Raw genomic sequence first — 26,192 nt, 5'->3', positions numbered from 1 at the left:
TTTTCGTGAAGCAATCAGGATAAATTCAAGAATACTTTCTCATGCCCAGATTATAATTCAAGAGAAATCATTTCTCACCTTTGGTGTAGTTATTGTCTTTTTAAACTAAGATACATGAAGTTTGTAAAATCATGTTATCAACATAGGGCTTCACCCACTAGGAGCAAGTATTGATAATTCGTCCACATGTTCCAGTGACTTTCTATCCATTACAATGATTTTCCATCCATTTAATGTACTGAATTATGGAGTGTATATGCTTGTGCCTGAATTCCCAATATTTGAGGCTCCCTTCTGGGTTCACAATCTTGTAAACAGAGTTCTATATATATCTTATGAGGAGAAGTAACACTTATGTAAAAATCAGATCCCTGAAGACATCTGTAAGAGAATTTAAGTAGTATATCTCTATCTTGTTGCGAAATGCATTTGAAGACCATATTAACACAAAGCACAATGATATTACAGCTGGACCAATACTACTGACCCAACAGTAGTCCCAACAATTTTATGCTATTTCCAAATATTGCTTCATTATGGACTATCTCCTATTTTGTTGATCTTTTTATCATTTCCGTTTAATAACTTGCAGGAATGGCAGTTTGAGAACATCTAATGGTTCTGAGGATTATGAGTGTCACTTGGGAAATAAGGCTTTTCATTCCTCTTGCATCTTCTATTTGTGATCAGATCTGGTTTGAGAAAACCGATATCAAAAGCATTTGAATGCATGATTTGTATAAACGTAGGTTTCTTACATTGAAAATTCATTTTCTAGCCCTTATATTTGGTACATAAGGTTGGAAATTGCAAAATGTGATGGTGGAGGACCCAACACAGCTTGTTCAGAACTGCTGTTTTTGTTAAAAATCTGTTTCCAAGTTTTACTGGGGAATTACAGTCTTGAGGTTTAACTGCCAATTCACATTTTTTTTCTTAGTGAAAATTGCCATCTTCTTATGTTGGTACAGAACCACAAGTAAACATGAATCAATTATCCCACAAATAGCACAAAATGTTCAATAAAAGGCAAGATAAAAGATGGCTAGTTTTTAGCTCCCAGCTATACGCAAGAGAGGGAGAGAGGAATGAAATCAAAAATAGTTGAAAATAATAAACACAAATAGCAAAAGAAATCCAACATGTAAAACAACAACAACTTGAGTTTAGATAGTGCCTTTAATGTAGCAACATGTCTCAAGGCACTTCACAGGAGCGTTGTAAAGCAACATTTGACACCTAGCCACATAACATGATATTAGGACAGATGGACAAAGGCATGGACAAAGAAGTAGGTTTTAAGGATTTGTAGGAAGAGCGCAAGAGAGGTTTGGGAGGGAGTTCCATGGCTTAGGGCCTAGGCATATGAAGATATGACCACCAATGGTAGAGCAATTAAAATCAGGGATGCTGAAGAGGCCAGAATTAGATGAGTGCGGATATCTTGAAGGGTTGCAGGCTGGATAATCAAAGTGGAACATAGGAGCAGGAGTAGGCCATTCAGCCCATTGAGCCTGCTGCGCCATTCAATATGATCAAGGCTGATCTTCCACTTCAATGCCTTTTTCCCACGCTATTGTTACGATCAGGTAAGAAAGGGGTCTAGGGTTCCCTCTCAGCCTTCACCTGGTCTTACCGTAACAGGGTTTAATTTTTAACACTTTTTTTTGTAGCTCCCGCTTAGTGAATCCTTGTTCACTAACTTTCAATTATAAGGCAAAGAAGCTATCCAAACAGGTTTATCTTAGGTTTAAAGAAAAATGGTTGAACGTTATTAAACTTAAACTCGAATTCGGTTAACATCTACAGATACGCGACGTGCCCACGCTAGCATGCATACGCGATACACACATGCAGATAGAGACAGCAAAGAGAAGAAATAAAGTGGAAAGTTTGAGGCAATATCTGAAGCTGGTTTTGGTTACTGTTCTTCAAGCTCGCTGTAAAGTCCTTGATTGTAGGTAGGTCTTGCTTTTCGTTAGGGCCCAGTATTCTTCTTAAGCCTTGTTTGAGGTAGGAGGCTTTTCTCCCTTGAAGTTCATGTGTCGTCAGTGGGTCCAGCAGCTTGTGAGAAAGAGATGGGAGCAGACAGGAGAGGCCTTCTCATTCCAGGAGCAAACAGTCTTTCTGAGTTCAAAAACTCTTTGGCTAGTTCAAAAAACCCTGGACCAGCCAGTTAGTCATGTTGCCAGCTGGTTTAACCAGTCCTGGCTTTTGTGGATTGTATCACTTTAGCAGTCTCTGGAATTCTCTTCTTTACACCTTCAATGTCTGGCGATCAAAATCCATTGTGGATTGAGTGTGTCAGGGAATGGTCCTTTTTTCTCCACAAGCACTGTCTGTTAATATGCAAATGTTTTTCAGCTAAGTGTCTGGCAGCCCTTGTAACAGGCCTTCTCTTCTTCCCAGCAAGTTTAAAATCAATGTTCATATGACAAAATTAATATGCCTCATTCTTGGCAGGTGGGGGGCTGCATGACATTATCCTCATATCCCCTTATGTCATCTGTATTTAGAAATCTGTCAATCACTGCTTTAAACATACTTAATGACTGAGCTTCCACAGCCCTCTGGAGTAGAGAATTCCAAAGATTCACAACCCTCTGAGTAAAGAAATTTCTCCTCATCTCTGTCCTAAGTGGTTTTCCCCTTATTTTGAAATTGTGTCCCCTGGTTCTAGACTCCCCAACCAGCAGAAACATCTTAGCTGCATCTACCCTGTCTATCCTTTTAAGTATTTTGTAGGTTTCAATGCGATCACCTCTCACTCTTCAAAACTCTAGAGAATACAAGCCCAGTTTCACCAATCTCTCTTTATAGGACTGTGAAGCCATCCCGGCAACAAGTCTGGTGAACCTTCATTGCACTCCCTCTATGGCAATAATATACTTCCCAAGGTAAGGGACCAAAACTACACACAGTACACCGGGTGCGGTCTAATCAAGGTTCTATACAATTGAAGCAAGTCTTCACTACTCTTGTACTCAAATCCTCTTGCGATAAAGGCTAACCTTCTTAATTGCTTGCTGCACCTGCATGTTAGCTTTCAGTGACTTACTGACAAGGACATCCAGGTCCCTTTGTACATCTACACTTTCTAATCTCTTACCATTTAAGAAATAATCTGCACATCTGTTCCTCCTACCAAAGTGGTTAACCTCACATTTTATATTCCACATTATCTTCCATCTGCCACGTTCTTGCCCAATCACTAAGTCTGTCCAAATCCCCTTGAAGCCGCCTTGCATCTTCCTCACAACACATATTTCCATCTAGTTTTGTGTCATCCGCGAACTTGGAAATACTACATTTGGTTCCCACATCCAAATCATTGATATATATTGTGAACAGCTGGGGCTCAGGCACTGATCCCTGCAGTACCCTACTAATCACAGCCTGCCAACGCCAATATGACCTGTTTATTCCTACTCTCTGTTTTCTGCCTGTTAACCAATCTTTAATCCATGCCAGTATATTATTTCCTATCCCATGTGCTTTAATTTTGCTAACCAACCTCCTGTGGGGGACTTTATCAAAAGCTTTCTGAAAATCCAAGTATACCACGTCCACCAACTCCCCTTTATAAATTCTGTTAGTCACATCCTCAAAAAACTCCAACAGGTTCATCAAGCATGGGGCTGAATTTTGCCGGCCCTTCGACGCTGCGGGTTATGGCACGGGGGCCGGTAAAGTTTTGCGGGGAGAGACCTGCCTCGTTCCACGACGTCGAGAAGGGCCCGCTGCATATTACCGGCGGCGGGGAGACCTCAGTGGGCCCCCTCTGCCGCCTGGCCCTTCATCTGCATATTCAAATGCACCTAAATGAGATGCTCATTAATTTACCTGCAGGCGGCGGAAGTACAAAGCCCATTTTACTGACTCCGAACGCAGTTCGTGCGCCTTCGGAACTCCACCATCACATTTTGCAATTTCCAACCTTATGTACCAAATATAAGGGCTAGAAAATGAATTTTCAGTGTAAGAAATCTACGTTTATGCAAATCATGCTTCTGATATCGGAATTCCTAGGCGAAAACCTGGTGGGGAGGGGAAAGGAATATAATTTTCAGGGCGGGAGGGGTGGAGGAGAAGGGAAAACATTTTTCATTGGCTGTGGGGTTGGTAGGAAGGGGTTGAAGGGCAAAGAGCACAAAATTTGGGGTTTAAAGGTCAGGACTGTCAAGAATGGCTTTCCGTGGGGTAGAGGGAAATAAATCTATTGTGTGATCATTGGATGGGGTGGGGGGGGGGGTTGGGGGTTGATGGAAGTGGCGCTTTTATGTAAAATGTACTGCTTTTATTAAAAGTTAAAGTCCTGGTCCCTTTAAAAATTAAAATCTCTGCTAAGGGCTTAAAGCCCTTTAAAATGGCGCTGCCGCATGCGTAGTGGCGCCAGATGCTGTTGTAGGGGATGCGGTGGCCACTCCCAATGACAGAGGGGGCGGCCACTCCGTTCCCTCGATTTAAATGAGCCCCGCGTGTAATATTGCGGGCGCTCAGGGATGGTGCATCCGTGTGGGCTGCACGCCGCCATTAGACTGCGCCACTGCGCACTGTGGCGCACCCGTAAAATTCAGCCCATGATTTCCCTTTCACAAATCCATGTTGACTATGCCCAATCAGATCATTATTATCCAAGTGTCCATTCATCATATCCTTTAGAATAGATTCTAGCATTTTCCCAATGATGATATAAGGCTAACAGGTCTGTAATTCCCTGTTTTCTCATTCCCTCCCTTCTTAAATAGTGGGGTGACATTTGCGACCTTACAATCTGCAGGAATTGCTCCAGAATCTATAGAATTTTGGAAGATGACCACCAATGCATCCACTATCTCTATAGCTACCTCTTTCAACACTCTGGGATGTAGAATATCAGGTCCTGGGGATTTATCAACCTTCAGCCCCATTAATTTCTCTAATACAACCTTCTTACTAATACTAATTTCCTTCAATTCTTCATTATCCCTAATCTCTTGGATCTTTAATTCTGGGAGATTTCTTGTATCTTCCTCAGTGAAGACAGAGACAAAGTAATCATTTAGCTTCTCTGCCATTTCGCTGTTCCCCATTATAAATTCTCCTGACTCTGCCTGTAATGGACCCACATTTGTCTTAGCTAAACGATTGCTTTTTACATACCTGTAGAAGATTTTACAGTCTGTTTTTATATTTTTGGCGAGCTCACATTCATATTCTATTCTCCCTTCCATTATCAGTTTCTTTGTCCTCCTTTGCTGCATTCGAAAATCCTCCCAATCCTCAGGTTTACTATTTCTGGCAACTTTATCGGCCTTTTCTTTTAATCCTATACAATCCTCAACTTCCTTTGTTATCCACGGTTGACTGCCTTTACTTTTGGGGTTTTTGTGCCTTGAAGGAATGCATAGTTGCTGTAAACTATGTAATATTTCTTTAAAGACTATCCATTGCCTATGTACTGTCATACCTTTTAATGTATTTTCCCAATCAACCTCAGCCAACTTGCCCCTCATACCTTCATAATTTCCTTTGTTCAAATTTAACACCTTGGCTTCAGATTGAACTACCTCACTTTCAAACATAAATTCCATCATATTATGGTCACTCATCCCTCAAGGTTCTTTTACAACAGGATTATTAATTAGCCGTTTCTCATTACATAATACTAGATCTAAAATAGCCTGTTCTCTAGTCGGTTCCTCAACATACTTCTCTAGAAAACCATCCCTAACAGTCCAGAAATTTGTCCTCCATAACATTAGTGTTCATTAGATTTACCCAGTCTATATGCAGATTGAAGTCACCCATGATTACTGTATTACCCATGCTACATACCTCTCTAATCTCCTGATTAATGCCATGTCTGACACTACCACTACTGTTTGGTGGCCTATAAACATCTCCTACCAATGTTTGCTGCCCCTTGCTGTTTCTCGCTCCACCCAAACAGATTCTGCATTTTGTACTTCTGATCTGAGATCCTCCCTTACTAATGTACTGATCCCATCCTTTATCAGCGCAACACCACCTCCTTTTCCTTTTTACCCGTCCTTCCTAAATGTTGAATATCCTTGAATATTCAGTACCCAATCTAGGTCACCCTGTAGCCACTTTTCCATTATGGCAATTAGATCATACCCATTTACCTCTATTTGGGCCTTTAAATCACCTACCTTGTTGCGAATAATGCATGCATTCGGGAGCTCAGTGAAAGACCTCAAGGCGTAATTCGTTTCTCTACACAAAAAGAGTTTTAACTGAAGAGTCTCTAAGTACTATTTGCTCTGTGCTTGATTTTCGAGGCATTTATTCACATAACTACTATCTCTCAGATCAGGCATTGTGCAATTGCTTCTACACTGCTTCTTAATTTGATATTGATCTAGCCAGGGGTTGGCAAAGATGATGCTGAGAAAGTATTTAAACTTAAAAGTGAATACAGCCATAATTTTGCACCCTGTCCAAAAATATGGATCATGGTTAGAATCTGCATTTTAATATATTTTGTAATAAAAGATGTATGTATGTTGGACTTCTTGAGTCTCAATTATGTTTGAACTTACAATTTAATGCATTAAAGTTACTAGCGCTAATGTGGAAAATTGCAGGCACATTGAACAAGGATGTTACATTTTCAATTCTGCAAGTCCTCTGGCACCACCCATGTATCTAAGGAGGATTGGAAGATTATGGTCCGCAATTTCCACCTCAGTATCCTTGGATGCATCTCATCCGATCAACTTTAAGTACAGCCAGCTTATCTAATGCCTCCTCTTTATCAATTTTTAGCCCATCTAGTGTCTCAACTATACTTTCATTATGACTTGGGCAGAATCTTCTTCCTTGGTAAAGACAGATGCAAAGTACTGATTTAGTACCTCAGCCATGCCCTCTGCCTCCATGCATAAATCCCATTTTAGGTCCCTAATCGGCCCCACTCCTCCTTTTACCACTCTTTTACTATTTATATACCTATAGAAGACTTTTAGATTCCCTTTTATGTTATCTTCTCAAACTTGCTGTTTGTTTCTCTAATTTGTTTTTACACTTCGCCTCTGAATCTTTTATATTCAGTCTGGTTCTCAATTGCATTATCCACTTGACATCTGTCATATGCACCCTTTTTCTGCTTCATCTTACTCTCTATCTCTTTCGTCATCCAGGGAGCTCTGAATCTGTTTGCCCTACCTTTCCCCCTTGTGGGAATGTACTTTGACTGTACCCAAACTAGCTCCTCTTTAAAGGCAGCCCAGTGTTCAGTTGCAGTTCTGCCTCACAATCTTCGATTCCAATTTACTTGGGCCAGATCCGTTCTCACTAGATTGACATTGGTCCTCCCCTAATTAATAATCTTTACTCTGGATTGTTCCTTTTCTTTTTCACTGTCCCTTAAATGTTCCCCTACTGACACATGATTCACTTGACCCACCTCATTCCCCAGAATCAGATCCAGCAACGCCTCCTTCCTCATTGAACTGGAAACATACTGATGCAGAGTGGCTGCTCTGCTCCCTCTATTTAAATGAGCCCCCACGCATAATATCGTGGGGGCTCGGCGGCAGCCGCTGAATGTGGGCACGCCGCTGTGTTCAAAGGGCACTGCCGTGGAGCACGGCACCCAAATAAAATTGAGGCCCTTGTATCCAGGAATACTTCGTACCCAGTCCTGTCTTTTGCTGAGCCAGGTCTCCGTTATCGCCACATCATATTTCCACGTGGCTATTTTCGCCTGCAGCGCACCAACGTTATTTACTGGACATTCATATACATGCACAGTAAACCTAATTTAAACGTTATTCTATTTTCTCTTACTTTGACACCACCTAATGCCTTTCCATTTCCTATTCTAATGCTATCTGTCTCTCCCAATTCTCAGTGCACCTTGGTTTTCCTCTTTAATATTACCTCCTGGTTCCCACACTCTTGCCAAGTTAATTTAAACCCTCCCCAAAAGCACTGGCAAATCACCCGGCAAGGACATGAGAAGCATCCCAGAATTCCCATCTGGAACAGGATGCGCACTCCATGGGCCCAAGCTTCCCTGCCCTGTCTCTATTTATTAGACTATTGTAAATTTTATTTAAATAAAAAAAAAGACTCATTGGCTACTCACCAATCAGCTATCTTTCCTGTGCTGACATCACTTTATTTTCTAGACAGGTTAACTAAAAATTTTTTACTTAACTGTTATTATTTAAAAACCTTAGATTTTAATTTACTGAAAAATTTAAACTTCTTTAGTGCTTATTATTCAGGTGCAACCTGCCCAGCCTGTACAGGTCCCATCTCCCCCAGAACCAGTCCCAATGTCCCAGGAATCTAAAGCCCTCCCTCTTGCACCATCTGTCCAGCCACGCATTCAATCTATTCTCACCTATTTCTATACTCACTTGTGCATGATGCTGGGGATAATCCAGAGATTACTGTGTTTGAGGTGCTTCTTGCTAGTTTCTTTCCTAGCTCCCTAAACTCTGCCTGCAGGGCCTCATCCCTCTTTCTACCCAATTTGTTGTTACCGATATGGACAATGACTGCTGGATGTTCACCCTCCCCCCTCAGAGTGCTCTGCAGCCACTCAGTGATATCCTTGACTCTGGCACCTGTCTGTTCCCCTAACTATAGAATCTCCTATCACGACTGCTTTTCCAGTCTTCCTCCTACCCCACCTGTACAGCTGAGCCAATCATAGTGCCGTGGACTAAACTCTGGCTGCACATCCCAGAAGAACCATCACTCTCAGCAGTATTCAGAATGGAATACTGATTGGTGAGTGAGAAGCACTCAAGGAGCTCCTCCACTATCAGCCTGGTCCATCTTGACTGTCCGGCAGCCATCCATTCCCTTCCTGCCTCTCTACCCTTAAGCTGTGGGGTGACCATCTCTATAAATGTGCTATCTGTAAAACTCTCAGCCTTGCAGATGCGCCACAGTGACGCCAGTTGCTGCCACACTCTGAAACCCAGAGCTCGAGCTGCTACAGCTGACGACACTTCCTGCACATGTGGTTGTCCAGGGCATGAGAAGAGTCCTAGAGTTCCCACCTGGAACAGGATGCGCACTCCACGGGTCCATGTCTCTACTTATTGGACTATTCACCACTTAAATTAAAAAAGGCTCACCAGCTACTCACCAATCAGCTGTTTTTCCTGTGCTGATGCCACTTTATTTTACAGGAAGGTTAGCTAAATTGCTTTTACTTAACTCTGATTATCAAAAAATATTAAGATTTTAATTAACTGAAAAATTCAGACTTCTTTAATACTCTTATCCCCTCTTATTTAATTTTTAACTTTATCCCCTAGAACTGATTGATTAATTGAGCACTGATTTTAATTATAATAATGAATCAATCAAGTCTTGTTTTATAGTTGATTAATTTAAATTAAATTAAAAGCTTATGGGTATACTCACCCCGGCCTGCTCTCTGTTTCCCCGCTCGCACTGCTGATTTTGATGTCACTCTGACGTTACTTTTTAATTTCTCCTTGGTAAATCTGTGCTTCACTTTTGCCAGGGCTTCCATATCCCCCACCTACAGTGAGGAACCTAAAACTGCATGCAGTGGGCTGGATTTTGTCGGGGCGGTGGTGGCCCCGATGACGGGCAGGAAAGCAGCGGGAGAAACCCTGTCCCCGCTTTTTTGGGAGAGCACCGGCCACATTTTTTACCAACTTAACAGCTAATGAGCTGCCTTTGGGGCTCTGTTCCCTTTAAGGGACGGGTGCCTGTCTTCAAGAGGTGCCGGCCAACTGGGGGCAGGGTTGGGGGGGGGGGGGGGGGGGAAGCGTGGGGCAGCCACTGACACCAGGGGGCCCTTCCATGGGTCACAGAGCACCCATTTAAGAGGGACCTCCCTCCTCAGAACCCACAGGGAGGGTGCCAGGGTTCGCCCGCCATTAGTAAAATGCCAGCGGTGGCAGGAAGAGGCCTTCGTTGGCTCCTTTAAGTGGCACAATTGGCCTCTGGGTCGGTGAGCCATCCCCCACTTGCCTCCAAATGTCATGGCAGTGGGAAGGTGAAGGACATGCCGCCCCACCCCCAACCGCTCTTACAAGCCCCATAAAATTCAGCCTCGCATTCCAGTCATGGCCCAACCATTGTTTTGTATCACTTTGTTTTTGCATTTAATACATCTCAATAATAAACCTATAATCTAATTTGCCGTAATAGCTTTTTAACCAGTCCATGCACTTTTAAGTATTTCATGCATCTTCGCACCTAGATTCCTTTGTTGTTCCGCTGCAGTGAGAAATTTACTATTTAAGGTATATTTCTAATATTCCCAAAATGTATTGTCTGAATTTTTTCTGTTTTAAACTGCTTTTAGCATTTATATTCATTACATAACAGCAGCACAAGAACAGGTCACTCAGCCCAACTGGTCTAGGCTGGCATTTATACTCCAAACAAACCTCCTTCCAGTCTAATCACCTCTTCGCACTCTGCTCCCACAGCCCTCCATTTCTTCTTCCTCATGCAGGGATCAAGGCTCTCCTCAAATGCATCGATGCAGCTTCAATCACTTCATGTGACAGCTAGTGCCAGATACTCACATTCTCTTTGTTCGTGGCTATCTTATATTTATTCCCCGCTGTTTTGGACATCCACAAGTTGACCTTCTACAGAGCCTTATCCTAAACACAGCATCTGCATAAATGCAGTATGCACAGTAACAAATTGAAGTGGCAGCTTAGATTATGTGCCTAGGTGTGTGGTTTGAACCCACAACCCTTAGACTCAAAGGCATGGGTGTTTAGAGACAAGCTGAACCATGCTTACCAGACCTTAATATTCAGACAGTTTGTTCTTCTATTGAGTTGCGATCATTTACATACCTGCCAGTCTGAGAAACATTCATGTTCCAAAATACCTTGAGGAGAATTTTAACTCCCAAGAACTAGTGGGTTGGGAGTGGGTGGGTGGTAAATTTATTTGAATTTTAGAGCAGGAATGCAACCCAGCTCCAACCAGTTTAACAAAGACACATTTGGATGCTCGTGAGGAACCTACTTGCCAAAGCTGGGATTTCCTAATTGGATCTGGGTGGGTACCTACTACAGCAATTAACATCCTTAGGAGATGTTAATGAGGTATTTTTTAATTGTTTTTAATTTGGATCCAAATTTTACTAGAGCAGCATGAGTTTCCCAAATCTAGGGAAACTGAACTGGGAAATGGAGGTGCATTTGAGCAGCAGTTCAGGTGGGTGTTTAAATTTGTCATTATCCCAGCTGAATAAAACTTCACTTATTGCAGCTGGTATATCGGTTCCCTCTGGCAAATGTTGAGCAGAGAATGCGATTCCGGATATAGCATTTTTCAACTTTTGAGGACTTTAAATTGACAAGATCAGAATGGGATGCACATTGGATGTATCTGACATCAGAAGAGGGAGACCATCACCATTCATGCAGCAATGAAATGTCGTAGGTAGGATCAACACACGCACAGGAGAGAGGTTTGCAGGTGGAGGAGATCGAAGGTGCTCATCATTTATTTTCACTTGGTGAGAACTGGAACAGGAAGAGGAGGATGAAGATGGAGTGTCTATTGCAAGACCAGCTGATTACATGTTGCACAGGATTCCAGGGATGCCCTGATATCCCTAAGGTTCACCTAGTGTGAAATATGTAGTCCTGCAATTCGCTCCCCACACCAGCAACGATCACTCTCCCCTTTTCAATAAAGAGTCCATCAATCACTCATCCACCAATGGGTCCCGTCATATATTGACATTCTTCATGAACAATTGAAAGGTCGAATTGGCCCTCTGGATGCAATAATGGAAATGGTGCGAATCATTTAATTTTATGTGCATTGTAAAAATCGAAACTGAACATAACACTGGCAAACAACCATGAGCATACCCTTGGTGAATTACAATTTCTTCAATTTATGCACCCTACTGCCTCTACATGGTGCATTCTGTGTGGCTTCAGCAGATCCATGTTCTGATTGCTGACATACTTTTGGCCTATGTCCTCTGGGATTTGGAGCCCCTGCCAAAGACTGTCCCACCTGCACCTGTGCAGGGGCAGACATAGCAATTGGGAGATGAGGGAGCATGTTGGTACTGATTGAGGACAGGGTGGGGGCAATGGGAGAGAAGTGAGAATTCTTTGAGTGGAGTTCCCACTTAAATGTCCCCTTTCACCCTCATCCCTCTCCTTAGACAAGCACCACATCACTTTACTGCGGTCCAGCTTGATGAAGATCAGCGACGTGTTGCAAGGCCATGGATAAGGTATCGGTAATCTTGTTTAAGGTGGCAGACAAGCTGGCATCCAAAGTCTGCACAGCCATGGTCACGGCCTGTATGGACTCATGAAGCTCACCTTGAAGCTCCTTGAAGGAGGAATCTCTCTCCATAGCAAACATCCTTGCAGTTTCCGGTGCCACCAATCCACTAGCAATCGAGTTGGGATTCCTCCATCCTCTCCATTATTGTTGAGAATATGCAAGGCACATCTGTCAGTACCTGGCTAAGTTGTGGATACATTCTCCATCTCAACAATAGCCCCCAGGGTTCAGTATCTGTATCCAGCTCGGCAGAATTTGGAGAGGATTGTGTTTCCCAATGTGGACTCTCCACAGCAGTCCTATCATCAGTGCCTGTTCATGCACACTTGTGAGGTGTGAATCACCAGGTGAAAACTCAAATAACTCTCTAAGTGGACTCACTGAAGTGCAGGCATCGGTGCTGGTGCATGGCTGTAAGTCCTGTGATGGTGCACCCTCAGAAGGAATGAGGTCCTCTGAGGAATCGTCCACATGGATGTCCTGTGACACTTGCTGTGTAGGTGAAGATCCTGGAAGACAAAAGAAATAGATATGATTTAGTTGTGGCTAAGTCAAAATCTTGCCAATCACCAGTCTTCCCATAGTTCATGCACTGAGGAAATGAAGTCAGTGTATGTGGGTTAGAGATATTTGCGATTCTGTCACCGCCATCCGCGAGCTCCCTTTCTCTCCATCACCTGCTATCCTCTTTGCATCAGTGAGCTGGACTATATGTGGCTGCCCAGCTCCAGTCCTGCGTTTTGCGCTATCTTCTACAAGGCGCAAAAAAACAGAATTGTGACAGAAGCACTTCAATGAGGGTGACTATGAGACACATGCAACACATTGTTTAAAGTTTGCGGTGTCACTGCAAGATAAAGGGGGAGGTGATGAAGTGCATAGAAAGTGAAGGATGAATGCTGCTGAAAGTTGAGTGCATGTGAGAAGTGATGTAATAGAGAACACTTAGCAAGATAGAGTGGGGGCAGCTTAAACCACAGAATGTAGTTGAATCAGCAAAGGTACTCACTTTTTCTGACCTGGTTAGGTCAGTAAAACTACTTCCTACATCACATCCATGACCTGGGCACAATACTCCTGCTGCTCACCTCTTCAGCTACCTACAACCATGCCTTCTTGGTGACAGCTGATGAGAGATCAGATGGGAGAGGCAGATACAGAGGCAGAGGCAAAGACAAATGATGTTACAGATGTGAAATTAAGTTGTCTTTGTGATGGATTGCATCTGCGGTCAGAAGCTCAGCTTATGGTACAGAAGGATGTTAAGGTTGAGGTTGTGTCATAGAGTCATTTACGGCACAGAAGGAGGCTATTCAGCCCATCAAGACCATGCTGGATCTCTGTAGAGCAATCCAGTCAGTCCCATTCCCCTGTAGCCCTGCAAGTTTATTTCCTTCAAATGTCCATCCAATTTCCTTTTGAAATCATTGATTGTCTCCGCTTCCATCACTCTCGTAGGCAGAGAGTTCCAGGTCCTTGTCATTCGCTGCATAAAAAAATTCTTCCTCACACCTCCTTTGCATCTCTTGCCTAAAACCTTAAATCTGTGTCCCCTAGTCCATGTACCATCAGCTAATCAGAACAGTTTTGCTTCATGTGCCAGATGAATAAAATTAATGTGATAATTTTTCTTATACTATTACATTATGCTTTGAATATATAACAATTTGCAAGTGCATAGCCCAGATAACCTGAATGATCCTGAGGTGCTTCACAGAGGGAAAAAGAAAGCAGAGACTGGGAAGGGTGACCAAAAGTTTGGTTGCACAGGTGGATTTCAAACATAAGGACATAAGAAGTAGGAGCAGGAGTAGGCCATTTGGCCTCTCGAGCCTACTCTGCCATTCAATAAGATTATGACAGATCTGATTGTGGCCTCAACTCCACTTTTCTGACTGCCCCCATAACCCTTGACTCCCTTGTAGATCAAAAATCTGTCTAACTCAGCCTTGAATATGTTCAATGACCCAGCCTCCAAAGATAAATGACTCTCAGAGAAGAAATTCCTCTTAATTTCCGTCTTAAATGAAAGACCCCTTATTCTGAAACTTTCCTCCCTAGTTCTAGACTCCTCCATGAGGGGAAACATTCTCTCAGCATCTACCCTGTGAAATCCCCTCAGAATCTTCAATAAGATCACCTCTCATTCTTCTAAACTCCAATGAGTACAGGCCCATCCTGCTCAACCTTTCCTCTTAGGCCAACCCCCTCATCCCAGGAGTCAGCCTAGTGAACCTTCTCTGAACTGCCTCCAAGGAAAATATATCCCTCCTTATATAAGATCAAAACAATACTCTAGATGTGATCTCACTAACGCACAATACAGTTGTAGCAAGACTTCCCTACTTTTATACTCTATCCCTCTTGCAATAATGGCCAACATTTCATTTGAATTCCTAATTACTTGCTGTACCTGCATGCTACCCTTTTGTGATTCATGTACGAAGACACCCACATCCCTGTGTACCGCAGCATTCGGCAATTTCTCTCGATGTAAATAATATTCTGATTTTCTATTCTTCCTATCAAAATGGTGCATCTTCCCACAGTCAATTTTTTTTCTACTCACTTAACCTATCTATATCTACAGTCGTTTAATACTACAGAACTCGAGCATTGCTAAAAATAGAGACATGTTGTCGAAACTTTTCGTCTTGCACTCATCAGGACAATATGCAAGAATAACCACAGTGTGCTAAGAATTTTGCTGACAACCAATTTAAGATTGTCTGTAGGGCTCGCAGTGTGGCGCATTTGCGTGTACTGGAAGCTACATTTATTAATACACAGGGTCCTGTTATTTGCAGACTGAAAGAATATGTACATTGTGCCTGTTTCAGCTGAACAAAATAAGTGACTGGTTCATTCCTCAGACCAATGCCTTGACCAATCAGAGTCAAGCTGCCTGGTTTAAATTTCAAACAAAGATTGTCAGTTAACTGTCAGTCACTGTAAACTGGTGCATTCTCCACGGCAATGCCTCTACCAATCAGAGTTCACTTGCCAACCAATTGGCACTCTCTTCTCATGCAGTATAAGTTGCTGTTTTCCCTTACATTGGTTATTCTTGCAGAGTGTCCTGATGAGTGCAAGACGAAAAGCTTCGACAATATGTCTCTTATTTTCAGCAATACTATCTATACCTCTTTGCAGACTCTCTGGGCTGAATTTTACTAGCCCTCCATTATCGGGGGTCGTGGCGGTGAGGGAGCCTAGAAAATTTTTCTGGGAGAGGCCCACTACGACCCTCGATGCCGGGAAGGCCCTGCCGCATTTTACTGCCGACGGCAAGGCCTCCGTGCGGCCCCCACCCCTCGCACCGCCGCCAAGCGGCGGGGCCTTTAATTGTAATGTCATTTGGATATTAAAATGAAGAATAATAACCTACCTGGTACTGACGGCCAATATTCCAGCTGCCGGCCGGAACTCCCATGCCTTTGGATGTTCACACGGACATCCGAGGCGTGACACTGGTGGGGAGCGGGGAGCAGTGAATTTCTCAGGGCGGGGGGATGGGGGCGGGAAGAGGTGAAAACTGATTCCATTGGCTGAGGGGATGGTGGGAACGGGTTGAAGAGCAAAGAGTGCTAAGTTTGGGGTTGAAAGGTCTGAACCGGTAAAAATAGTTTTTCGTGGGGGGGGGGGGGGAAGAGGGAAATTAATTTATTGGTTTATAATTGTGGGTGTGGAAAAGGGGCTTTGATCTGTACTTTAATGGTTTTATATAAATTAAAGGTGATGGTCACTTTAAAAATTAAAATTGCCGGAGAGGGCTTGCAGCCCTTTAAAAGTGGCGCCTACACCGAACGCTGTTGCCGGAGCATCTGCCCCCTCTACGTCATCAGGGGCGGCCGCTCCGCCCCCTCCATTTAAATCAGACCCCACGTGAAATATCGTGATTTGTGGCGAGCTCATACAATTCAGCCCTCTGTGTCCTCCTCACAACTTGCTTTCCTACCTATCTTTGCATTCTCAGCAAATTTGGCTACCATACACTCAGTCCCTTCATCCAAGATATTAATATAGATTAAAAATAGTTGATCCCTGCGACAACTGAAAATGACCCATTTATCCCAACTCTCTGTTTCCTGTTAGTTAGCCAATCTTCCATCCATGCTAATATATTGCTCCTAATTTCATTAGATTTTCTCTTATGCAGTAATCTTTTATGTGGCAGCTTATCAAATGCCTTTTGGGAATCCAAATACACTACATCTATCTCCTGATTCCCCTTTCCGCTGCTTGTTACGTCCTCAAAGAACTCTAATAGATTTGTCAAACACAATTTCTCTTTCATGAAGCCATGTTGACTCTGCTTGATTGTATTATGATTTTCTAAATGTCCTGCTATTTAATGATGGTTTCCAGCATTTCCCATGACAGATGCTAGGCTAACTGGCCTATAATTTCCTGTTTTCTGTCTCCCTCCTTTCTTGAATAGGGGTGTTACATTTGCCATTTTCCAATCCGCTGAGACCTTTCCCGAATGTAGGAAATTTTGGAAGATTACAACCAATGCATCCACTATATCTGCAGCCATTTCTTTTAAGGCCCTAGGCTGCAGGCCATCAGGTCCAGGGCACTTGTCAGCCTTTAGTCCCATTAGTTTCCAACTACTTTTTCTCTAGTGATAGTGATTGTTTTAAGTTCCTCCATCCCTTTTGGTTTCTGATTTTCTACTATTCTTGGGATGCTTTTAGTGTCCTCTACCGTTAAGACAGATACAAAATACTTGTTTAAAGTTTCTGCCATTTCCTTGTTTGCCATTATTAATTCCCCAGTCTCATCCTCTACTCTTCTTTTTTATATACTTGCAGAAGTTCACTGTCTGTTTTTATATTACTTGATCATCTACTCTCATATTCTAATTTCTCCTTTTTTTTTAAAGTCATCCTTTGCTGGTTTCTAAAGTTTTCCCAATCTTCTGGCCTATCACTAATCTTCGCAGAATTGTACATCTTTTCTTTAACTTCTTTAGTTAGCCACAGATGGTTCATCCTTCTCATAGTCATTCTCTCAGTGGAATATATCTTTGCTGAGATTTATGAAATATCTCCTTAAATTTCTACTACTGCTTATCTACTGTCTTACCTTTTAATCTATATTCCCTGTCCACGTCAGTTAACTCTGTCTTCATACCTTTGTAATTGCCTTTTATAAGTTTACGACACGAGTTTCAGACCCAAGTTTCTCACCCTCAAACTGAATGTCAATTTCTATCAAGTTATGATTACTCCTGCCTAGAGGATCCTTTACAATGAGATCATTAATTAATCCTGTCTCATTATGCGCTACTAAGTCTATAATAGCCTGTTCCCTGGTTGGTTCCACACGTATTGCTCCAAAAAAATATCCAGAATACACTCTATGAACTCGCTTCAAGACTATCTTTGCCAATTTGATCGGTCCAAATTATAAGATGATGAAAATCGCCCACAATTATTGTAGTACCTTTCTTACAGGTCCCCACTACTTCTTGATTTATACTCTGTCCTACTGTAAGGGGACCGAGAGAATACTTCCAGCAGTGACTTCTTTCCCCTGCTCTTTTAAAGCTGTGGTATCCCAGCCTTTGTCAGACACAGGATTGCTCAAATTAATATCCACTACAGATATTTATCAAAACCTGCACTGAACATTTATAGCTCAGAGCAAATAGCCTGAAGATCAGAATGCACCCACAGAAACGACTGTCCAAACTCACACACTACCCTTTGTGCCATATGATGATACCAGAACACACTGATAGCTTCTACGCTGCTGAATGATGTTCAGCTAAAACCTGAGACAGTGGCTAGGGAGGTAATTGATGTTGAGGGAACAGAGCTTGTGGCAAGGGCTGAAGACAATGGTTTTGATCTGCCCAATGTTTCACTGTAATTCACTTTGTAATTACCCTTGCAGTTTTTCTTCTACTGACTAATCGATAATTGCCTGGTGTACCTATTTTCCCCTTTTTGAATTGAGGTTTAATATTTGCCAGCCTCCATTTCTTTGGCACAGCTCCCATCTTTAGTGAAACTTGAAAATTTATGGTTAAGTCCTCTGCTACTTCCTCACAAATGCCCCTCACTATTCTGAATACCAGTTGATCCTGAATATTTATCAATTTTTAGCACCCCCCCAGCCCCTTAGGAACCAATGTTAAAGAAAACAGTGTGACGGAAGATGCTGATGAAATTCAGTACTCTTGCATTTATCACAACTATTTATTTGTCCCCCTACTATGTAGACTTCTATGAGTAGGGTTGTACTGTCCTGTAGAGTTTGATTTCCTTCTATTTCAATTAATCAATGTTAGCTGGTCTCAGCTGGGCCAAAAAAATTGAACTCTCAATCTCGGTTGACACTCCAATGCAGCACTAAAGGAGAATTAATTGGCTAAGGTGCTGGACTTTAGTTGAAACAGTAAACAGAAATTCTATCTCCTGTTCTCCTGGTTCAGGTGGATGTTAACTTGACACAATTCAAAGAAGAGTGGCATCCTAACCAACATTTCCATCCTAACAACACTTACAAAAGCAAAAAAAAAGTCATCGGTCTTATTGCTGTTTGAAGAATGTTGTTAGGCACAGATTATCTGGTCATTGTCTCATTACTGTTTGTAGGACCTTGTTGTGCACAAATTGACTGCCATTTTTTTTTTGACTGCCATGTTTCCTATATCACAACAGTGACCACAATTCAAAAGTACTTCATAGGTGGTGAAGCTCTTTGGGATGTTCTGAGGTCGTGAAAAACGCTATATAAATTTAATCAATCAATCGATCATCTGTCTGCTTAAAATTGTTTGAAATGTAACCACTTTTTTAAAAAATCAAAATGGGGTAAATTTCCATCTTTTAAGGGACAAGCATCCATGGAAGGTGGGGGGAAGAGAGGGGTGCCCAAATTTCCAATATGCATTCCTTGCACATGAGACTTTTAACCCACCCAATATCTTTTCAGTTTTGACTGATAGAACAATTGCATTTCAGGTGATAAACTTTGCAACTTGGACTATACATTTTATGTCAACAGATAGAGACAGATAGCAAATTTTGATTGAAAATATTTGCCCGATTTTGAGTGTTAGGTAAAGTGATTTTAGTATTTGTGCTGTCACAGAAAGTGATATAAACAGTAGTTCTGATTTTGTGAGGCCCCACAGTAATATTATCTCAAAAACTTTTCAACCCAGGAAAACAAATTCTAAGATTAGAACAATCATAGCTTCCATGACTTATGAGTCATTAGAAATATGGTAATATACTCATTTTACACCAAATACCCACACATAAATACTGCTACAAAACACAGATCTTTAGAAATATCATTAGTGCAAAATGAAATTTGATCTATTTCTGAAAGTGCGAGTACAGCCCACTAGTCATTAAAATTATCATAAAATGAGTTACATCAATTAACCATCCAATTGTAGCTATGAAACTCTTCACATGCATGTATTTTATTTAAATTAACATTTCACCTGTGAAGGAGTGAACCCTGACATGCGGAATGCTGAGAACACAAGTGGCACCTCTGTCTTCAGTAACATCTCAATGTAGTAAGCTGTGCAAGAATACACAGGATGGATACCGGACTCTGCACTTTCCACAGAAAGATGAATCTGCCAAAGCGACAGCAAAAACAAATAGGAACATGAGTGAATATTGAAGAAAAATTAGTGGTGTCCTTCTTCTGGGCAACCTATTACATACATTACCCATTGTTATATTTTGATTAATTTTCACATTCTTTGTTCTGCCTTAATATAATCCAGCCATTTTATACTTGAGACCTCAGACAGAAACAATTATCCTTCAGTGAGCTTAAAATTCAAAATGTGTTTGGAAGTCAATAGCAAATAACACCTAAGTGTAATCATTTTGGAGTAACATTGGGATACATGAGTCTATAAAAAATGGTGGGGCCTTACTGCTGCATTGATATTCCACTTTCATCAAGAAAAGTATACCCCATGGATTAATGCTATCACAATCTTTTTCAAAAAAACTATCTTCACTACCTCACTATTCAAAACCAACTGACATTTAGAAAAACAAAATCTCCCCACGCACTCAATTCATGTTGTTCTCCCTGCAGTTTGAACAGAGGGAAGGTGAAAAAACTGGAGGGAAGGTCATTGTGTGAGATTTCTGTGTCACCTTCAAAGCAGCACTGCTTGCTAGGAGCAGGTGGCTTGGCCTTTGTCTTGGTTTCGTCTTTGATGTGAAAGGATCAAAATGAAAATGGAGAAACATTATTTCAGCTAGGGAACGCGCCCGCCCCCCGCCCCCCCCCACCACCCCGTAACTCCTGTCCCAACCTAAACACAATCACCACAATATCTATTGACCAAACCGCTATGATTTATAACTTTTTGTTGCTCCTACCTAACTTGTTATATCTAAACATCTGTTACAGATCAGTGCCTGCTCTTCCTCACTTTGATATGACTCAACTTGGGATACAACAGGCAGAATTATGCTTGGCGCCTGGAAATAATAAAGGGAACTTTATGGTAATACTAACATAAGTAAGCCAATACGTCAGGAAGAATTGTGTTATTTTGGTTGACAATAAACCAGAGATTCCAAAGGATAATCCAGGCATATTGAAAACTACAAGGTAACATTATTTATAAGGAAGAGAAAACACTGATGGACAGCCGGAGGTCTTTTTTTATAGCCAGTAAATAAAAATGACAGAAGATCACTGGAATCCTACAGTGCTCTCCTGTGCCACCACTAAGTGACACATTAATGGATAAAATCTGAACACTGCAGGAGCAGTTTTCAACAAATGGTTCTTACTGTGCACAATAAATGAAGACATATAGGGGAAAAAATTCACAAGGCCCATTTTCCAGCACAGGGGCTGTGATGTGTGATCACCCTGTGCCTGGTCCTGTTGAGGCAGGAAGCGCACAAACTCCATGCTGCCTCCTCATCTGAAGGATTTCAGCATGCAGCCCAGTGCAGAATGCACTGCTGATTGGCTGCACGGTGAAAAGGGGGCCCAGCAGCATGCGTGGCTAGCATGCATTTCAGCTAGCCTGCACATCTTAAAGGTGTCTGTCCCTTTTAAAGGGGAGCTGATCTCATTGAACAGAAATTGCTGCAAACTGTCTTTGGAAGACTTGGAGAGAAGCAAAAGCACAGATATTGAAGCACCAGGCAAGGTAGAGGGCTCCCAGGTTTTCTGATGTGGTGCTGGAGGCACGACTACAGAAGGTGGACAGGAAGAGAGGCACAATGTTTCTGCAGGGGGTCATGAGGCCCTCAAGGCACACCCTGAGAAGGGGATGGGAGCAGGTGGCCAGGGAGATCAATTCCCGGAGTCTGGCCCAAGGACCTGGCAGCAATTCCGTAAGAAGTTTAATTACCTCACACGGGTGGTCAAGATCAGTGAATGCATATGCATTCCACCGCTCCAGCAACCTCTCACATTGCCCAATGCACCACAAGTAATCACTTACTCATCAGAAATCTCTAGAAATCAGGACTCAAATAACATTAAGACACTCTACCTCATCCTCACAAATCTACCGATGCCGTCAGCCTCACAACCACCTCTCGCTGCTTCCACACACCTTCAGCGATTCAACTATGGCAAACACATCATCCAAACACAATATAACACACTCACTGACATTTTTCCTTCTGTCTTGCAGGACAAGGTAGTTCATAACAGGAGGAAGCAGAGCAGAACTGGAGGGAGACAGGCGTGTCTGCATCACCTGAACCACTGGAGGAAAGAGTACTGCACATCATTTGGCTGGCTGTGACAGAGGCCGTCGCATCTAGTGTTGCCGAGAACATTCAGAATGACGGCATGTTCCTGCCTTATATCCCTTTTCAAATCCCACCTCACCCTCATCCTGCTATTTGGCATGAAGTGCAAGCTGCAAATGGTGTGATCATGGACCTCTTGCTTTGTTACCCCACCCTGCCTTCTCTCACCCTAACCTACCCCTTCTGCATACCTGCTTTCAGATGCCCAAGAACTGCCACCTGGCCAGCTACTACAGCCTTCAGTGGAAGGACGAGAGCAACACCAGACCACTGATGAAGAAGCATGCAACTTGATCTTACACTCATAGCCACCAGCACAGATACTGGAACTGCATGTACCTTAAAGGGTAGCATAGAGTTGGGATCTGTATGTGAGTCACCAGGCATGTGTCGGCTGCAGCCAGGCCAGAGGGAAAGGATAGATCGTGTGCCAGTTCATGGGAGGGTGAGGTCGCAGATGTGTTCTGCTGCAGGGGAATCAGATGAGGATTTCAATTAGGCAGCTTACAGGAAAACGCTGATGGGTCATGATGGTCACAAGTCACGAGTGTGATGGAATACTTTCCACTTGCCTGGATGGGTGTAGCTCTAACTACACTCAAAAAGCTCAACACCATCCAGGACAAAGCAGCCCACTTGACTGACGCCCCATCTACCACTTTAAATGTTCACTCCCTCCACCACCGGCGCACAATGGCAGCAGTGTGTACCAAATACAAAATGCATTGCAGCAACTCACCAAAGCTCCTTTGACACCAGCTTCTGTGATGACCTCTACCACCTAGAAGAACAAGGGCAGCAGATGCATAGGAACACCACCACCTGCAAGTTCTCCTCTAAGTCACAAATTATCCTGACTTGGAACTATATTGCCATTCTTTCACTGTCACTAGGGCAAAATCCTGGAATTTCCTCACCAACAATACTGTGGGTGTACCAACACATTATGGACTGCAGTGGTTCAGGAAGGCAGCTCACCACCACCTTCTCAAGAACAATTAGGGATTGGCAATAAATGCTGGCCAAGCCAGCGACGCTCACATTCATGAATAAATGAAACAAATGTACACTGAGATGCTTGGTGCATCGGCAGTCCGGCCTGAGAATCTCCCGTCACTGTCAAGGAGCATGGGGCTGTCCAGCTCCATCTTGTCACAGGGTTTCACCCAGAGCTTCCTTTCCAGTTTGAAAATGGTGGCTAGCTCCATGTCAGCACTGTGGACCCACCTGTGATGCAGTGTCTGGGGGCTGATATCACAGCTTCCTAACAGATAACAAAGATTGCTGAGGTGCCACCCCAGGGGAGTGGCAGTGATTCCATAGTGTATAAACCTGCTGTCTTCCCTTAGCATGATGACAGTGTGCATGCACCCATCACTGCCACTCTGCCAATACCCTTGCTGTTGGTTGCCAGTCAGCCAGTCCAGACTGCTGCTGCCCACGCTGAGGTGGTACAGTCCAAAGCTGGGCCCTTAAGCCGAGAGCTACTCAAGGGTGTCCTGCAAGGCCATCTGGACTCTTTCCCACTGAAAGTCAGCAGCCTTCGACCAGCCATGCTGCAGCCACTGGGGTGGCACTACATAGGAGCATTAGAACAGGTAAAAATATCCATAAGACAGCAACTAAGGGAATGCAAATGTTCAGTGCTGTTGGATAAAATTGTTATGGAGCAGGTTTTTGTTGGTGGCTTTTATTTCAGGACTTAGGCCAAGCAGACCCTAGCAGATGGATTGAAATGTGGGATTTGTGGAGCCTATCCTGTCCTGTGACATCTTAGGGGAACCAGAGTCTGTGTAAATGCTCACGGACAGCTTGTCTGGAGCAAACAGCTCCCCAATTCTGCCTTCCTCTGTGCATTGCTTCCCCTCTCTGTTGCCTGTGCACCATTTCCAAGTCAAGCTGCACCCCAGGAGGGAGTGCAACAATAGCCCCCTCATTACCGAAGCAGGCTTTCTCCTGACAGGCCAACCAACTCCTCTGACCTCCTTGTCAAAATCCAGCATCACGCCCTTGAAAATCCAAAGATGTTTGCAAAACTCTTCCAACAACAATCAACACAGTGCTTTCATTAACTGCACCAGCAAAGGTAAATGAAAAGCACCTTGCCTGGAAGTTGGATGGTTAGCCCTTTAAATAGTGAGGGGTCCCTTGCACAGCTGGGAGTGCTTAAGAAAGGACATCAACTTAACATCAGTGGTCCAAAACAGAAGATGGTGCACCAAATCAGTGTTGGAGGCTGTTTAACGTCACGATCTTCCTACTCTGCATGCTTCTGGTGCACGTAAGGCACATCCGCACGAGTGCTGTCTATCAGGGTGCCCTGCATTGGCCATGCCAGACGTGGCCAGATTCCTGCCACCATTATTTCACTTCGGAGCTTCTGTAGCACCAGCAACAGCGGTGCGACAGAGCCCAATTTCAGTCACCATTTATGGAAATGTAATTTTCTTCTGTACAATTTATTAATATTTGTCTTGTCATTACGTACAGCAGCTTTTTCTTTTTTATCTCACCAATTTTCACCCTTGCTCTCAAAGACACTGACTCCAATTTTAAGCATCTGCAGGAAGAGGCTGTAACATCCCTGAAATTGCAGCACAGAACTTACTACCTCATTTCCACCCAACTACAGATATTTTCACCGTGGCCACCACGTGGATGGCCCAGGTACCTACCTGTTTCATACAGCAGCTTATTTATAGTATAGTAAATCAGGGTCCAATACTTATTCTAAGATTCTGCTCCCATTTTGAAATAGCATCTGGTTCACCGCTGGCAGTGCACTACCATTAAACAAATGAGGATTGTCTCTCAAAACGGCTCGGGTCTCTCACCAGTGACTTCCTGGGGGAAACCTGATAATCCAGTTCCTTGTGGCTTGAAATGGTGCAGAAGAAAAAATGACCACATTGACTTCTTGCTGGGATATGGGTGCGAGTCAACCTCCAGTATCTCATCTAAGCAACTATTATTCATATATGAGTGTTGATAGTAAAGAAAGGATTTTCCCCCATTGCAGGCTCATTGGAGGAAAAGTGTCCAGATCACATTTTGACTCCAATACAGTTTCGTGGGCCAGATTAACTTTAATCATGAATGCAGCTCCTTGCTCTGCATATGTCTTTGCCCTGGAGGGAAATCAGCACCATTTTTTATACTGAATTCAAATTCTCAAAATGCAATGGTGGGAATGCTGTTATAAACCTCTGGATTACTAGTCTATTAACGTAACCATTACTCTAGCCCACTCCTGTCCTGTGGATCACTGGCATGATGTCATTGAGTCCAGCTCTCAATAGGAATGGGCATCCCACCAGCCTGCTGCTGAAGTCTGCTCGGGGGTGGTGGGGGGGTGGAATCAACTCCAGTATCTTTAAAAACCTGCCATCTGGAATGTAATAAAAATCTTTAGCAGTTAATACCAGATTTTCCTTCACAAAAACATACAGAAGCATGCAGACGGGGCAGCCAGAGAAATGCTGAGACGAGAAGGCTCGATAATTGTTGCAGAAATTTTAGAGTTCTCTCTCCATCCCCTGACATTATCAAAAATGCAGTGGATACAAACCAGTCATGCCCAACATAACCTCCCTGTAGACAGCCTGTAAGCTGCAGTCAAGGAAATCTGACAGCATAAATCAATTTTTTAAAAACACATTTTTCCTGTTATGCTTCCAGCACTGAATTTGAATTCAGGTCTCACATCTCCTTAAGTGCAGAGCAATTATGTTACATAGCTCTACAGAATGCATGCTTTTACATCATCTTTATATAGCTGAGGTGAAAAATCAGGTAAATTTTATTACTTAAGCTGCATAAAAGATAAATGCTTGATTAAATAATGCATTGATTATAACCTGCATGTTTTTCTTGGCCAGTAGAGTGTACCCATTTTATGGTTCTTATCAGGTCATAGGTTTGAAGTAACCTACAATATACTGATACACCAGAACTATATTTGAGGCATGTTGTGGTTATTGCACAGTGCCTCAGTTTGCTGGAGAACCAGCACACAATGTTATGAAGTGATAGGGCATAGGTTCCGATCTGTGATCTCCTCATTCGTCAATTTCTGATCACAGCAAAATTAGAAGTGGAGGCCAAGTGTTTCGCTACAGTGAAGAGGAATAATGA

General features: G+C 42.9%; 1 protein-coding gene across 5 annotated transcripts in view; it reads right to left on the bottom strand.

Annotated features, from left to right (window-relative positions):
* The window catches only part of tbc1d32 (TBC1 domain family, member 32), a 356,785-nt gene that overhangs the window by 47,567 nt on the left and 283,026 nt on the right, over positions 1 to 26,192 (bottom strand). For all 5 annotated transcript variants that reach the window (XM_068025412.1, XM_068025415.1, XM_068025416.1 and 2 more), the window contains 2 exons: positions 25,506 to 25,660; positions 19,751 to 19,891 (listed from right to left, as the gene is read on the bottom strand). In XM_068025412.1, coding sequence (XP_067881513.1) covers positions 19,751 to 19,891; positions 25,506 to 25,660 — 296 coding nt within the window. The remainder of the gene's footprint in view (positions 1 to 19,750; positions 19,892 to 25,505; positions 25,661 to 26,192) is intronic.

The sequence above is a fragment of the Heterodontus francisci genome, chromosome 3, assembly GCF_036365525.1.
Source record: "Heterodontus francisci isolate sHetFra1 chromosome 3, sHetFra1.hap1, whole genome shotgun sequence".
Taxonomy (NCBI): domain Eukaryota; kingdom Metazoa; phylum Chordata; class Chondrichthyes; order Heterodontiformes; family Heterodontidae; genus Heterodontus; species Heterodontus francisci.
Note: the sequence above shows the minus strand (reverse complement) of the source record. Positions and strands in the feature narration are given on the sequence as shown.